This window comes from Lepidochelys kempii, chromosome 12, assembly GCF_965140285.1.
Source record: "Lepidochelys kempii isolate rLepKem1 chromosome 12, rLepKem1.hap1, whole genome shotgun sequence".
Taxonomy (NCBI): domain Eukaryota; kingdom Metazoa; phylum Chordata; order Testudines; family Cheloniidae; genus Lepidochelys; species Lepidochelys kempii.
In genome coordinates, this window is record NC_136391.1 from 41,006,405 (window position 1) to 41,022,700 (window position 16,296).

The window sequence follows — 16,296 nt, forward strand, 5'->3', positions numbered from 1 at the left end:
GCAACAAACAGGAGGGGGAAGGGCAGTGGGGAGAGGCTTTTTGGGGTCAGCCTAGCTGGGTGCCTGGTTTTTAAGCCGAGAGTCAAAATGGGTTCTAATGACACACATAACCATGAGGGCTGAATGCTCCCCAGAGGCCTCCGGGCTGGCCCTGGCAAACTGCTGTTTCCTGCAGACAGTACAACGGCAGCAGATCTTAAGGAGGGTCTGACAGAGGAGAAGGGAGAAACTTTGGGGGTTACTTTGGGGAGAGCATTCGGTGGACAAGGGGCAGCTGGGCAGAAAGTGCCAGGGGCTGGCAGAAGCAGCCAGATGAGTGATAGAGACTGGCACCACGGATGTGGGAGAGGGATGCCAGGGAAGGGTACCAGAGCAGGTGAGAAGGGAAGTGCCTTAAGGGAAAGGCCAAGAAATCTGGGTTATTAATGCAAAGAGGAAGAGCGAGCCAGTTGGGGGAGCTGGAAGGTGTGTGTATGAGTGAGAGAGGTAGAGAGAGATGGTCAAAGAAGTGGGCCAGGAAGGTGAGCCGGGTGTGGCCCTGAGGCTGTCAGGCACTTCAGAAGAATAATTCATTAGCTTTGCGTTTCTCTAGTGCTGCTTCAGTGTTGACCTCAAAGCATTTTACAGACCTGAAGTCAAGCCCACAATGCTCCCTCATGCAGTATTGCCGCCCTGCTTTACCGCTGGAGCTGGGATTTTCCCAAGGCTGCCCAGTGAGTCAGTGGCAGAGTGTTGGAGAGAACCCAAATCTCCTAGTTCTGGGTCTTAACCATTAGCCTCTGATTCCTGTCATCTGGCTCCCCTGGAGAGATGGGGGCTGAGTGGGGAGACTGGATGAAGAGAAGCCTAAAGCTTGTCTGGCCGAGTGGCCTCTTCTTCTTCAGAAATCTCTATGCCTTCAAGCCTCCAGGAGCCCACTTTGCCAGTTGAAGCCTGGCCAGGAACTGGCATGGGGTGAAGGAGGAGCCAAGCCTGTTGTGTCTGTGTGCATGGGCCAGGGCGAACAGGACCAAAGGAGACATGTCCATGCCTGGAAGGGAGCCGAGGAGTGGGATTGCCTGGGTTACTACTACAAATCCACAGGCTTCTCCTTTGTTGCAAGGCTGCTCTCTATGGGATCTCTGGACATCATGGCAGCAGTGGGGCCGGAGTTCAGAGCTTTATTCCTCCAAAGCACAACCCTACGCTATTTGCACTAAAGGGGAATCTTCATGTGCTGTTAACACATCTGGCCTATGGCCCACAGTTGAGCAGTTCTGATAATAATCAGTAGAGGACAGCACTGCAATACATGAGCCAGCTAACTGCAGCTGCAGGTGTTTTGTCTGAGTGCAGCCCAGTTAGATCCATGAATTTATGGAGCCTTAAATATCCCCAAACAAATGAGCAGTGAGCAGGATGAACTGGGAAGAGCCCAGCCCAGCCTAGCGACCTGGATTTGGAAGGTCACAGCCACTCTCCCCCTCTGAACACACTGTCCCGCTGGTGTGGCTGAGGAGCAGGCCTGGTCCTGAAAGGGCTAGAGGGAGGGAGGAGCAGTGGAGGGAGCTATTGATGGGGAAAGGAGGGAGGGAGAACACAGAAGGGAAAAGGCAAGTCAGAAAGGAAAGAATCCCCCAAAGGGGAACTGGGGAGAGCGCTAGAAAGCGGCACTCGGGATACCCGAGCGCTGGTACAGACTGGAGGAGAGTTGCCGGGGCGGAGACAGCGCGGAGGAAGAGAAAGGGGGGCGGAGGAAGGAGCTGTGGGGTAGATTGTCCAGTGCTCAGCACCTGGCACGTCCAGCTGCTCTGCTCTCCAGCCCTAGCTCCTGATGCCCAGGCTGCAGGTCTCCAGAGCAGCCCCTGGGCTAGGCTAGGAATGGACCCTCTGCGGTTTGATGGCGTCTTCGGACTGCAGCCGCAAAGCCCGTGCCCCACCCGCCCTGGGCCCGACCCCTCGCCAGGCTGGAGGGTGAGAGCTCAGAGAGCGGCTCTGCCGGCTGCTACCGGCTCTGCCAGGGGACTCAGGGCCCGAGGCTGCTGGGCCACGGAGGGGCTCTCGGGGCGGGCCGGCTGCCAGGGCGCAGGCGAGGCCGGAGGGGCTGGACTCGGGGGCGGCTCGCCTGGTGCCCCGGGGCGCTGGGCAGGTGCACAGCGAGGCCGGGAGCCCCGGGTACCTCGTTTCCCTTGCAAGGGGCGATGGGGCCTGGCCCTCCCGCAGCTGTGGGGCTGCGCCTATGGGGTCAGGCTGGACCGTGGGGCTGCCCCCCGGCTCGGAGCGGTTTCCACCCGAGGCAGGGTTCCAGCCCCACTGAGCCCAGCCCTGGGGGCTCGGGGCTGGGGCTGGGGCGCGCGGTCCGCCCGGCCAGCGGGGGCAGCAGCGGCCCCTCCGCCGCCGCCTGCGCCTGCGCCCCCCGGCCCGAGCTCGCTACAATGTAGCAGGGGCGGCGGGGCTGCGCTGCGGACCCGGCGGGTCGGGCGGGCCATGAGCAGGTGAGGGCCGGGCCGGGCCGGGCCGGCAGCGGCTTGGGGGGGGTCTGGCCCGGCCGGGGGGGGGGGAGTTCGCCCCCCCCCCCCCCGCTGCAGCCCCCCCAACCGTGGGGGCTTCTGGGGCGGCCGGGGCCGGTCGCTGCTGTCCCGCGGGGGGCGGGGGTTTTGGGGCCCGCGGGGGACCCACTTGTCACTTTCCTCCGTGGGGAGGGGGAGAGGCGCGCGTGGCTCTGGCCTGGGGCTCAGCCCCCCCTGACCTCGAGGGTTCCTCCTGCCGCCCATCACTTGGGGGGGTTCCGCAGAGGGCCCCAGACACCCTCTCACGCGCCTGCCCGCCAGACCAGAGGCAGCAGGGAATGTGGGGTGCTGCCCTGTGCCCCCTTCCCAGAGGAAAGGCGGCAGGGCCCCAGGCTGGGCGTTCTGGGTCCCGGGGGTTCCGCGGTGCCCAGCACCCCGGTCCTTGGGCACCAGGTTCTGCACTGTTTCTAGGCCACTGCAGAAATCTGCAGCGTAGCCCTAGCTTTGGTCGGGTGACACCTGGCGGGTCCCTTTCCCCTCTGGTCTCCCACCTATAAAATGCCCTTTCTCGCGGCAGGCTGTAGAGCGTTGTTGTTCTTGTGCTGTGAAGCCCCATGTAGACACTGTGCGTGTTTATCAGCACGCCCTGGCTATGGGCGCTGGGGGGGCAGGTGCGGGGAGGGGCAGCAACTCGGCCGTGGTTTTATTTGGGGGTGTGGATTGCACCACAGCGCCAGTTTTGTCACAGCGATCCTTTTAAAAATCCCACACAGGAAACTGTCAAAACCCAGCTACGTTCACTGTGAGTAAAGAGCCCAGCCCAGCGTTGAAATCCCACTCTGGCTACCAACCAGGCCTTGAGTGACAATTAGCTTTAGTCTCCACTGTTGATGTTTTTCGAGAGCCATCTATTGAAGGGCCTAAAATGCTTTATTTGGGGCCAAAATCTAGCTGGTGCGTTCATTGGAACAGAGCTGCCTATTCACTAGGGTGTGATGGCAGCTTAAAAACACACCTGTTGTAAACCAAGGTCCTTCTCCCACTGCTAATGAAGTTTGGATTTTTGGAAGTGGAAGTGGACAAATAATGTGTCCTTGTCCTTAGCAAGGACAAGGTTCTTAGAAGGTTCTGCTTCTTCTGTGCTCATCTCTGGCATTGCACAATGAAACTGTCCCCCTCGGGGTGCTGAATTGTTTGGGTGTCAGATGCCAGGGGAATGGTTTAGAAAAATAACTGCTCCCTGTGGAGTTCTGAAAAGAGACGTGTTTCTGTGTGCGTCGTGGGTTTGGGAAAAGTTTGTGTGTGGCTGTCTCTGTTTGTTTACAGCATTAAAATTGGAGGCCAGACTGATCCTGACAGTGTCTCTTTATTAAATGGGATAAGAAATGGTTTCTGGAAATTTAGCAGCTGTTTCAACATAACTTCATGGAAAGCAGTTCTCCTGCATTTAAACTTCCCTTTTGGATATCAGGCTAATTCATGAGAACTAGGAAGTAAAACTGATGACTCTAGAATTGCTGTCGAATGGTCAGACTGTTCACTCGATAAAGACCATTATTAGGATCGTGGTGCCAGCAGTGAGCTCGGCTCAATACAGACCAGTACGGAAACATCCACAATGACGCTGGATAAACCTCTTGAAAGAAAAAAATCCCTGGCAGGAACATGCATCCTTCTGTTTCTGGACACGAGGACAAACGCAAACCCCAAAATTGTACCGCTCATAATGATGTCAGTTTAGTTAATCGGGACGGCCGCTAGTCTGTTTATACTGTTACAGCTTATTCCCCTTCCCGTATGGGACGAGCTATCCCGGTAAGCACTTTACACTAGTAGAACTGAGCCCACAGGAGGGGTTTTACCCGTGTGATTCTATCTGTACCAATCACTCCCTACCAGACTGAGGCACAGCGGTGTGTAAAGCAGGGGGCTGGGAAGGAGCTGGTACTGAACGAGGCGTGCCGCTCAGAGTCAGCTTGGCCCGTCCCTGCATGCGGCCTTGCCTTCGCTAGCCATAAAGAGCCTGCGTGTAGCTCGGGTTAGCTGACGTGAGGTCAATTCTGCGGATGAGCCAGCTGGTAATCTTCACATGTGTTAGCCGGTAGACACTGATTGTATGCAAAGGCCAGCGCTGGGCTGGGGGGCACCAAGAGTAGTGATGGAATGTGGGGCTGAGCCCCACTGGTGTGTGTTTGCATTACTGGTGTGCTCTGCATGCCCCGGGGTGGTGGGTGCCTTTCCCGTGGCGTCTGTGCAGCACCTTGCATGAGGAGCGCTCTGGATTTTTCACACACCTAGGTGGTGGCAGTGGTGAGGAGAGAGATTGCACATTCTGTCTGTGCAAGACGCTGAGATGTTAATGACACTCCCCAGCTGTGTCTGATTGTAATTGTGTTGCTAGGTTAAGACCCTCCCAGAACACCAGAAGCCACTGCGTGCCCGAGGAGAAGATGCTCAAGGACGCTTCTCTTCAAAAATGTGGAGTTTTTCTGTGTGACTAAGGGCTTGTCTACAGGCGAAATACTCGCTCCAGGAGTGGAGGGGTTCACCTGTCAGCAGGGTCAATCCACCTCCCCGAGAGGCAGGAGCTCAGTCGATGAAAGAATTCTTCTGTCAACCCAGCACTCTCCATGCCGGAGGCTAGCTTGGCTTAGCTTTGTTGCGCAGTGGGGTGGATTTTTTTCCCCCAAGAGGTCGACCCAGCTACATCAATCTTTGGAGTGTAGCCCTGGCCACCAGAGGAAGGCTGGCCTTGTGGGTAGAGCACTGGACTGGGCCTCAGGTTCAATTCTTGGCCTGTTGAACCCTGGCCCAGTCACTTCATGTCTCTGTGCCTCAGTTCCCCGTCTGTAGGAGGGGGTGAACACATCTGTCTGCTCCTCAGGGCAGGGGCCCTTGCTAGGGGTATCTCAGTAGGTGTCTAGCACAGCGTGGCCCTGAGCTCTGCTGGGACCTCGAAGCACCGTCAGAACACGTTTGTGGAGTGCCATTGGTGGTAATAACTCCAGGTGGCCAGAGCTGGGGAGCGTGCTGCAATGATGGGGTGCCACGTGCCGGGCTCTCAGGTGTCTGGCTGACTTGGTTGGAAGCGGGTCTGGCGACATAGGCAGGTGGAGAGACCGGTTTTTCTACCTCCTCTGCGGTGGAGCAGAAACCCCGCGCGGAGCGTGTGAGCGGCGTGGGGTGATACTGCTCGGAAGTGGCTGGGAAAAATGATCCGTCAACTTCAGTTTTAAGTGGAAGCTGCCTGGGCTGGGCCGTGGGAGGGAAGGATCAGGTATTGCCAGATCTAGCCTGTTCCCCTGCTCTGGTGCCACAGGCAGAGACGGGTGAGCACCTGGGGCAGGTGACGTGCCCCGGCGCGGACTCTGGTGCACGCTGCTCCCTTCACCTCTGCGTGGTCCGGCAGGTTGGCCTGCTATGGAATGTGATGAGAAGCTGGTCCGGTTCCGACAGGCCCACCTCAACCCCTTCAACAAGCAGCCGGGGCAAGGCCAGCATGACCAGGAGGCTGGGGACGACCTTTCTTGTCGAGGTTAGTGTGGGGTTCCCTCCGCCAGGCTGAGGCGGGGAGGGGTGTGCATGTCTACCCGCTGCTGAGGAGCATGCAGTGACCAGGGGCTGGCGCTGGCCCAGGGAGCTCTGAGAGCCGCAACCAAAGAGGTGGGGGCCCCCTCTAACCCCAGTCCTCCCCCACCAGGTCCCTGCAAGCCAATCTCCTGCCCAGTCCCTGGGCTGCCAGAGACCTAAGTGCCATTATCTGGGAGGCTTTCCCCACAGCCTGGAGGAGCGGGGAGAGGACACTAGATTCTCCCAGCATAAGGGGGTTGTGGGCTGGATGGACTCTCCACACCAGGCAGACTCCCAGAAAGGCAGCCAGGGCTCCTGGTTCTAACCCGGCTCGTCCACCTGCTGGCTGCGTGGCTAGGTGACTTGTGCATGGAAGCTGTGAGGTTCTGAGCATTGGCAGGTCTCGCGCATGCCGCAGCCGGTCGTTCTCTTTGGGGCAGGGGTGTAGGGAGGCTGCAAAGTGAGACGGGAGAGCACTTTCTCAGCATTCTGGGGGCTGAGTGTGGGAGCGGAGACTCCCAGGGTGGGGGCTGTGTGGGGGAGAGGTGAGCGGGTGTCTCTGAACCCGCCCGTGCCCCGCTCTCGAGGGTTCAGTTGGGAAGGTCTGTGCAGGGGCAGCCCTCGAGTGACACACCTCCTGTGTCCCCAGGATTTGGGGTGTGCACCTGGGAGGGGCCGCTAAATGCTGCTGCTCCTTGAACCTGATGCCCAGAGCCGCCCCCATGCCCGGTTCCCCTTGCCATTCAGTGCTGTGGGGATTCCTGGGCACCGGTGCCCATGTTCTTCGGGGGGCGAGCCTGGCGCTTGCCTTGCAGCTGGGCTGGGACCATCTCGTGGTGGTGGTCAGGGTTGTCTCCCTGCTCTCCCCAGGCAGATGTCTCCCTTCCCTCTCCATATGTCTCTGCTTGTTGCAGACTCGCTGCTGGGGCTGTCCCACGGGGACCCCATGTTCCAGTGCTCAGAGCGCGTGATGGACCTGGGGCTGGCGGAGGACCACTTCTCCCGCCCTGTGGTGAGTGACTGTGGCGGGGGGGGGGGGGGGGGGCGCAGGAGTCTCCCAGGGGCGGCTGGGTGAAGGCTGGGGCTGGCAGGTGTGTGATGAGGCGTTGATTGGCCCAGCAGGGGCAGCCTGGGAAGTCTCTGTGCCCGGGGTGGGGAAGGGCACCATGCCTGGGCCCAGCAGGGGCAGCGCTGCTCACCGATTGCCCGTCTCTTGCCTGCAGGGCTTGTTCCTGGCCTCAGACATCCAGCAGCTGCGGCAGGCGATCGAGGAGTGCAAGCAGGTGATCCTGGAGCTCCCTGAGCACTCGGAGAGGCAGAAAGACGCTGTGGTCAGGCTCATCCACCTGCGCCTGAAACTCCAGGAGCTGAAGGTGTGGCCCGGGGGCTGGGGACGGGGTGGGGGCTGCGGCCGGCTAGTGGCTTTGCTGGCTGAGGCCTCGGCTGTGTGGGCTCAGAGCAGCCCACCCAGGTAGCAAAGGGCAGGATCCCCTGCTCTGTCCCAGGCACCTTGGCCTCCCTGCTGACTTGCCAACCAGGGCCCAGGTAGGGCTGAGCAGGATTCTGAGAGCAAGGCCCTATGTTGGCAGTGGCGCCTGCAGGACGCGATGGCCTGGCTCTCAGTGCAAAGGAGGCGAATGTCTCCCAGGCTCAGCCCTGCTCTGGCCGTCTGTCTGTCTGTGCTGCAGGACCCCAGCGAAGACGAGCCCAACATCCGGGTGCTCCTGGAACATCGCTTCTACAAGGAGAAGAGTAAGAGTGTCAAGCAGACGTGTGACAAGTGCAACACCATCATCTGGGGCCTGATTCAGACCTGGTACACCTGCACAGGTGAGCAGCCAGCCCTGCCAGGGCAGTGCCTCCCTGCTCCCCAGCCCTGGGGCAGGATGAAGGCTCATTCTCCTTCCCGGCAGGGCTGATCCTCTGGAGCTCAGCCAAAGTTTGCCTCTCACGCTGGGCTGAAGGGCAGGTGGGAGGCAGCAGAACCCCTGGAATGGGGTGTGCTGGGTGGGTGGCTCTCCGGTCACCTGGGCTCTGCCGCAGACAGGAGTGCAGACCCCTGATGGCCTAAATGCCCCAGTTGCTTCTCTGCTGCCACCCCCTCTTCTCTGAGCCGTTCCCCGCCTGTCTCCTGCAGGGCTGGGCCAGTTCCGAGTGTTGTGCGAGTGTTGGCAAGGGGCCTGGGTGCTCCCCAGCCGGGTCAGGCTGAAGCAGCGGGGAGGCTGGGCCAGGCGGGTGACTCCTGGGTCTCTGTGCCGTGTCCTCCCCAGGCTGTTACTATCGCTGTCACAGCAAGTGCCTGAACCTTATCACCAAGCCCTGCGTGAGGTCCAAGGTCAGCCACCAGGCTGAGTACGAGCTGAGCATCTGCCCCGAGACAGGCCTGGACAGCCAGGATTACCGCTGTGCGGAGTGCCGGGCGCCCATCTCCCTCCGTAAGTGCCACCCGCACGGGAGGGGACGCTGGGGCTAAGTGCCCGGGAATAGCCGTTAACCCTCACAGTTACCAGCCTGCATGCACCAGAACCCACGTCCCAGGGACCCTCCTGCTCATCCTGAAGGAGAGCTCTGTTAGCGGGAGTGGGGCGATCCCTGTGGCCTGGGCACACACAGCCAGCACGTCAGTGTGGTCGCCCTGGCTGGTGTGTGGGCAGGCTGGAGCACACAGCTGGAGCCACAGAGGGAGCGGTGCTCGGTTGGGATGAGATCTCAGGAGTTCCTGGCTCCCAGGCCTGTGCTCAGCCCACTCTCGGCATCCCTGGCGCTCTGGGGTGGGGGTTCTGCAGGGGCATGGCTGGAACCAGTCAGGAGGTTGCTCTGGGTATATGGAGTGAAGGGGGCAGTGGGAGGAGATGACAGCAGAGATACGAGGAGGAGGCATCAACAGGGGCAGAGGCCTTGGCATCGGGACACGTGGTGTCTGGTCCCGGCTCTGCCCTGACTCACCATATGCTCATGGGTGAGTCAGTTCCCCTCTCCGAGCCTCGGTTTCCCAAATGCAGAACAGGACCGGTGACACTCACTCAGCCTCCCCGAGCGCAGGGCTCGGCGCATGCTTGAGGTGTTGGGAGGGTCTGCAGCCTCAGGGCTCAGCGGAGCAGCAGGGAAGCCACCCGCAGGCCCTGCCCTGGCGGGTGAGAGCAGAGACCCTGCTGAGTCTGGGAAGGGTTGGGGCGGGGGACCTGGCAGGGCTGGGGCCCTGGGGCTGACGGCCCATGTCCCATGCAGGGGGCGTGCCCAGCGAGGCCAGGCAGTGTGACTACACTGGCCTGTACTACTGCGGTAACTGCCACTGGAATGATCTGGCCATCATCCCCGCCCGTGTCATCCACAACTGGGACTTCGAACCCCGCAAGGTGAGCGGGGTGGCCCCGTGGGTGGGGGGCGTGGGATGGGAGGTGACGCTAGGGGACACTGAGGCTCAGCTACCCTGAGCCGAGCCAGGGCATAGGCTGGGGGTTGGGACACGGAGCCTTCCACCTTTGGGCAGCGGCATCCACTCCAGCCCCGGCTGCTGGAGACCAAAGCTAGTTCCTGTCTGCACCTGGTGGCATGTGATGTGAGCCCAGGGGCTTATTTAAAGACAGGAACAGCCCCGGGAGATGGTTCCCTGGTGACCTGCGAGAGATGGAGTCAGTGTACAGCACAGGAGTCGGGCTGGCTTTCTCCGATGTGTCTGCATAGCAGGGCCCTTCCCCTCCCAGGCCCTCAGACACGTCCTTTACTTACCAGAACAGCTGGTCAGCATGGAGGGGCCGTGCCCCGCAGCTCCCCTAACCGCCTCTGTGCTAATCACATGGGCCTGCAGGGCCGTCTCCCCGAACCATGTGCTACTATTTACACCTGTCTCAGTGGGGCAATGGACGATTAGTAAGCTGGGGGACCCTGGCACAGGGCGATGCTGCCTCCTGCCCCTGGTTCATAACAGGGCTCTGCATTCTCCGGGCCCAGGTTTCCCGCTGCAGCATGCGTTACCTTGCCCTGATGGTGTCGCGGCCGGTGCTCAAGCTGCGGGAAATCAACCCCCTTCTCTTTAACTATGTGGAGGAGCTGGTGGAGATCCGGGTAAGTGCCTGTGTCCACTTGGCTGGGCTCTGCTTGGGGCTCATGCCCCTGGTTCTAAGGGCTGGGGTCCCATCACGAGACCTGACTTGTGAGCGTGTTCTTCCCCCAGTGTGGGGGAGTTTGATGGGGCTTCCAGCTCTGGGCTGGGTTGGGAGCAGCTCCCAGGCGTGCCCCCTTCGCTGTGTGTTTGTACAGAATTGTACAGGCTCACCCGATTTCTCACCCCTAGACACTGGGGCCAGGAGGCAGATTATCCCACACCTGCTACTGCAGGGCCCTTACGCTTTCCTGGGAGGTGTCCGGTCGCTGTCAGGCAGGGTGCTGGGCTAGCTGGGCGGGCCCTATTTCCTGAAACCTGCCTGCCCCCTCTCCCTGCAGAAACTGCGCCAGGATATCCTGCTCATGAAGCCCTACTTCATCACCTGCAAAGAGGCCATGGAGGCTCGTCTGCTGCTCCAGGTGTGGGGGTGTCTGCGTGGGGAGGAGCTGCTGTGCGGGGACCGTGTGTGTGAGAGAGTTTGCTGGGATGGGGAGGGAGCTGAATCGCTGGGAGCATGAAGCTGTTTGTGCCACTCCCCGGCAGGGTACAAACCTTCCACCTGTGCCCAGCTGGTGTCCGGTGACGGGCCATGCCTGGGCAGCTCCAGCCGAGAAAGTGACACTGGATGGGCAGCTGGGGGGCATGGCACTGCCCACTTGCTGGGGGTGAGAGATCCGCTGGCCTGTCCCTGTCTGGGATCACCTCCGCCTTGTCCTCTCCTGAGGGTAGAGGCGCTGTGGGGTCAGCGTCACACGGGCCAAGCCCAGAATCCATGGACAGGATTCTCCCAGCCCCAAACCGCTGGCTACTGCGGAGATGGGCAGCTGCTGAGACACACCTTGCTGTCGTGCTCCCATGTGGGGATCTGTGACGCCCCCGAGGCTGTGCACAGCAGCGGGTTAAGTGGACTCTCTACGGGACAGGAGCCACGTGCCGGGGGAGGATGAGGGAGGTGTTCAGGCCACGCTGGTGGCTGTGGCGAGCCCAGCTGAGGAGGAGGGGACTGGGTCCAATGGCCGTCGCTAGCCCAGGCGATGGTCTGGGTGGCCTGTATCCCAATCGCCCTGTGTCCTCTGTGGAACTTCAAATCCTGCACCTGCCTGCCCCAAGCCCTGGAAGACTCATTGGGTTGATGGGGACGAGCCCTGGGCTAGAGAGGAAGGGCACATTGAACCCGAGTACGTGATGTTGGACCAGCCACAGAGTAAACCAGAGAGCTCTTGGCCAGGGCTTAGCTAGACTCTGCTCCCAGTCTGAGCCCCGGCTGGGGAAGGCCCCTTGGCGAGTGGGGGCAGGGAAGGCTGGGTGGGGGCAGGCAGGCGGCCTGGGAGTGTCGTCATCTGACAGTTCTTCCCTTGCAGCTGCAGGACCGGCAACACTTTGTGGAGAACGACGAGATGTACTCGCTGCAGGACCTGGTCGACATCCAGGCTGGGCGCCTCAGCTGCTCCTTAGCGGAGATCCACACCCTGTTCGCCAAGCACATCAAGCTGGACTGCGAGGTGGGGCTGGGGGCTGACCTGTCCCCTGGGGATCAGCACTGAGGGGCAGATGCTGTCTGAGGGGCCGGAAACTCCCGCTCCAGCCTGTCGTCCCTGGATGTTTGCAAAGACTCTAATTTCTGCATCTTCATTGCTAGACAAATGCTTCAGTGTTTAAACCCCTCCCATAGCAGACAAGGGAGGTGGGGGGGGGGGTGCACAGGCCCCGCTCTCCCCCAGTAGCAACCCTAGGATGACAAAGCTGGTAGCAAGCAGGCGTATAGTGGGAGGAATTCCTCCTTTTTGAGTCGGGGCTGGCTGTGGAGAGGCTCAGGGTGGGACATGAAGGCACCGTTGTCGCTGTCCTGCTGTATTTGTTGAGCCCCTCCCAGGTCACGGAGGTGGGAATGGGGCAGACAGGACTGGGGGAGCAGGGCCTGGAAGCACTTGGACCCCAGGACTCTGACACCCCAGTGTGCAATCTGCTGGAGCCAGCAGCTCCATGGTGTATGTGGGTGGGGGGGGAGGGTTTGGATCGCAGCCGAGGGGGGAAGGGCCCATGCACAGCACCAGACTCAGTGATCTTCACTCTTGTCTCCAGCGGTGCCAGGCGAAGGGCTTTGTGTGTGAGCTCTGCAAAGAAGGGGACGTGCTCTTCCCGTTTGACAGCCACACATCGGTGTGCACGGACTGCTCTGCTGTCTTCCACAGGTGGGTGGGGAGGAGCCTGGGGCTGCCCTGTGGCGTCCTGTGCCAGCCCTGGCTGGGAGCATGGGGCCCAGTCAGGGAGAGCAGGGAGATCTCTGTGCTGGGGGAGCCCCAAGATATGCAGGGCTGCGAAATGAGCCGGGTGCAGAGGCAGACCCCACGGTGCCCTCAGGTGGCATTGCAAGGAACCAGCCCTGGGCTGCCCCTGCCCCTGGCATGCCCTGGCCCTGGCCCCTGGGGAGGTGAAGCTGCTGGACAGTGCCTGGGATGCTGCATGTGTATTCAGCGCAGCGGTGACTGTGGCTGGCCAGTCTGTTCGCGTGCAGTGGGGTGGAGCAGGCCCAGAGCGTGGGACCTGGGACCTCTCCAGTGCTGGGCTGGGGGAGGATGGGGCTGGGCTGGCTGGAGGAGCTGGCTTGCTCCCTGACATGCTGCCCTCTCCTACCTGCTGGCTCAGGTGCTGCTGCAGCCACACCCCTGGTGCTGGCCACTAGCCTGGACACAGCACCCACGTCTCCCTGGTGAGGAGGCTCTCTGCAAGGGCACCACGGGTGGCTCCCAGAGCTGGGGGGGCACTGGCTGTGAATTCTGGGGGCCATGCAGCTCTTTGCCAGCAGAAGGGCCCAGTGAGGGCTGCAGAGCTTGCCTGAGCCCCAGCCCCACGCTCCTGACGGCAGGGCTGATGGGGGTAACCTTCCTCCTCCTCGCTTCCAGGGATTGCTACTATGACAATTCGACCACGTGTCCCAGGTGTGCCCGGCTCAGCCTGAGGAAGCAGTCGCTCTTCCGAGGTCCCAGTGCAGAGGAGCAGGCCTAGGGTCCCCCAGCGCCCCCCAGACCTTGGCACCAAAGAACATTGGCGAGAACTGGGCGTTCGAGGGGCGCAGCTGCAGTGCTGGGGCTCCCTGTAGCTGCGAGATCTGAACTAGCTGCCACTGGGGGTGGACCCGGGCAGGGAACAAGGTGTTGCACAGGCCCGAGCGGGTGCTTTGCCCTGGGACTCCGGGACCAGCCCAGCACGCTGCCTGTTGCTGGGAATTGGTGCCAGGAGGCAGCTCCGCAGGTTCTGAATCTGGCTCTGACAAGACGCTGGGGCTGGGGCTGTGTGCAATGGGGTGGCAGGCCTCTCGCTGTCCCACAGCAAGCGCTGGGATCTGCAGGGCTGCTAGCCGCCCTGCCTCTAGCTGCTCTGTCTACAGCTGTGCAATGAAGCAGGGCACATGCCCTGGCATGCCCTGGCATGCGGCAGGTGTTACCAGGGGTGACCGTGTACAAATCCCTGGTGAAAGGGGGGGCCTGGTGTCCCCGACACACTAACAAAGGGGGACTTGTGCACCCTCCCTGAAAGAGATCAGCCTGGAGCAGGGGCTTTCCAGGGCGCCGCTACTTGCTGGTGATTTGCCCCTGGCCTGTGCTGAGTGTTGCATTCCCTGCTGCAGATGCTTGCTGGCCTGGGCCGAGGGCGGAGAGGAGGGAGGTGGCTGTGGTAGGGAAGAGCTGCTGTGTGCAGCAGCCAGTTCTCCTCCCACGCTGATCACGGCTCTAACCCCTCCTTTGGAGAAGCCCATGTCCAACCCTGCCTGTGCGCCCCAGCAAGCCGCCTGGCATGGTTCGGCGTGCCAGCCTCCACTGGCACCGCAGCGCTCCCTCTGCCAGCTGCTCGGAGCTCTCAGGGTGGTGCATTCACGTCTAAAGGGCCACGTTGGTTTAGGTTCAGGTGTGGGCCCAGGAAGCATCCCCTCCGGGTGTCTGGCCGTGGCCCAGCTGGCGAGGGGCCTGTGTGCAAGGATGTGAGGCTCAGGCTGGTCCCTTGGGGACAAGTGTCCACATCATGGCCCTGTCCTCACCGGCGTTACTCAGCCCCAGCTGGGCCATCAAGCTGGCATGTCTCTCTCCTGTCCACAGGCTCTGCAGGGCCGAAGTGAGGCACAGAGGCTGGGGGGAACCGGTGCGTGCTGGTGGAATAGTTCGCGCTCGGTTCTCAGCCTTGCTAGGCTGATCTCGCTGGCTCCCCTGGAGTCTATACCCTCTGCTGAGAGAGGACGCGAATGCTATGGCCTGCGGGCTGGAGCTTGTTGCTTCTTGCTCAAAGCCTGCCAGCATCTGGCGCTGGCTCCCTCCAGCTCCACACAAATGTGGGTGGCACCTCTCAGAGAGAGAGACTCGCAGAGATGAGTGTGGAGCTGATGTAGAGCTACTCATTACCTGGCCTTTCCCAAGACCCTCCTGTGCTGTTCAGAGGCCAAGGCTTCAGGTTGGAGTCTAGCTGCTTTAGTCTTGTATTTATTTCTGTGCCCAGCCCGGCAGTGCCCAGCGCAGGATCAGCATCTTTCCTCGGCGCTGAGAGCGTAGGGCTTGCACTCCGCGTGGTACTGGAGACACCCTGCTGGCTCCATACCACTGACTGCTGCAGGAGTGAAGAATGGCACCGGCCTCCCCCACCACCTTGCTTGAGCTGCAGGGCCAATGGCAGACAGAGGGATCCAGACCTGGCCCTTACACGCAGCTGTAACTGAACCGGCTGCCAGCCCCCGTCTCCCGCAGTGCGGCTGCCGCTCTCCCTTGCCAGGGCCAGGAAAGGCAGGAGATGTTCAGAGTCATCCCTTTAAATAAAAAAAGTACATGGGATGGGCACCTTGAGCATTGAACTCTAAGCCAGCCCCGTCCCCTGGGGCCCCTTTTGAGTGGTACGCCCTGGAATTAAACAATGCACGGAGGGGGGGCTGCTGCTGCTGCTTTACGCAGGGTGTTTGGGTGAAAGGCACCATGGCCTCCCCCCCTCCCTCCATCCTGCCTCTTGCCTTATCTGTCTTGTTGCTGCTGTTACTGGGATAGATTGCGGGGGGTTAGGAGCCGGCTGGGGTCTGTCTCCCCAAGCCGCAGTCACACCTCCCCACTACAGGGCAGCCGTTTGGGGTTTCAGTAGTGGGTGTTTTCAACAAGCAGAACCAAGGACTCGCGGCTGCTGGGCCCGGCAAGGGGGGTCGCAGGCTTTGGGCAGTGACAGTCCGACGGAGCTCCTGAGTGACAGCTCAGGGATGAGCACTGATCCCTTTAGTCTTCCTTTTTCTACAACAGGGGGAGCAGGGCTGCAGGCTCTGGGCAGGGCCGAGCCCCTCCATCCCTGGGGGAAGTGGGAACTAGCGGGCAGGGCCGAACCCCTCCATCCCTGGGGGAAGTGGGAACTAGCAGGCTTTGTTCTAATTGCTTTTCCTCTTGTCGGTTCTGCTCCCGCCACCCCAGCTGGTGCTGTGCTCAGCTGGTCTGCGTGGGGCTCTCGCACCCCTGGGGGAGGGGCTGTGTATGAAACGCCCTGGATAGTAAGTGAAACACACATTACCTCTTTGTAACCCGCTTGCCTGATTTCCCAGAGGACACTTTTCACGTGCTGGGCCATTTCCACTCCCTTTGGATAAGGGACTTTCTTCTAGTCCCAGTGCTAAGGGCAGCTGAAGCTAGCAGAGGTCCTGAACTCTTGCCTAGAGCTGGAGTCTGATCAAAGGGGATTGGAATGGAAACACCACCTCTGCTGAACGGGGTGTGAGCAGTCAGACCCCTCTGGGAACCGAGATGGGCCAAAGGTAGCACCCCTTCCCCCCTTAGCCAATGTAGTGCGTGGAGGGCCATTATTGCCAGTTTCCATAGTGCCTCTGACCTCTTCCTCTGCTTGGATTATAGTGACAGGTTTCAGAGGAACAGCCGTGTTAGTCTGTATTCGCAAAAAGAAAAGGAGTACTTGTGGCACCTTAGAGACTAACCAATTTATTTGAGCATGAGCTTTCGTGAGCTACAGCTCACTTCAACATCTGATGAAGTGAGCTGTAGCTCACGAAAGCTCATGCTCAAATAAATTGGTTAGTCTCTAAGGTGCCACAAGTACTCCTTTTCTTTTTGGATTATAGTGTTTGCTATTAGCTATTAGCAAACACTGGGTTTATTACTA

The 16,296-nt window shown here is 60.6% G+C and overlaps 1 protein-coding gene across 6 annotated transcripts; it reads left to right on the top strand.

Moving 5' to 3' along the window:
* The first annotated feature begins 1,755 nt into the window (after positions 1–1,755).
* On the top strand, positions 1,756–16,078 carry DEF8 (differentially expressed in FDCP 8 homolog). 6 transcript variants are annotated; one of them, XM_073308297.2, is made up of 12 exons: positions 1,756–1,953; positions 5,899–6,024; positions 6,974–7,071; positions 7,283–7,432; positions 7,748–7,889; positions 8,330–8,494; positions 9,288–9,415; positions 10,011–10,124; positions 10,503–10,583; positions 11,526–11,666; positions 12,247–12,356; positions 13,068–16,078. In XM_073308297.2, exons 2-12 carry the CDS (start codon positions 5,910–5,912, stop codon positions 13,168–13,170), a joined length of 1,347 nt encoding a protein of 448 aa, XP_073164398.1. In that variant the 5' UTR covers positions 1,756–1,953; positions 5,899–5,909; the 3' UTR covers positions 13,171–16,078. The 6 variants fall into 6 exon arrangements, with proteins under 6 accessions (XP_073164398.1, XP_073164396.1, XP_073164400.1 ...); XM_073308295.2 differs by lacking the exon at positions 1,756–1,953 and adding an exon at positions 2,370–2,474; XM_073308296.2 differs by lacking the exon at positions 1,756–1,953 and adding an exon at positions 2,374–2,474 and having other exon boundaries at positions 5,809–6,024.
* Positions 16,079–16,296: the final 218 nt, after the last annotated feature.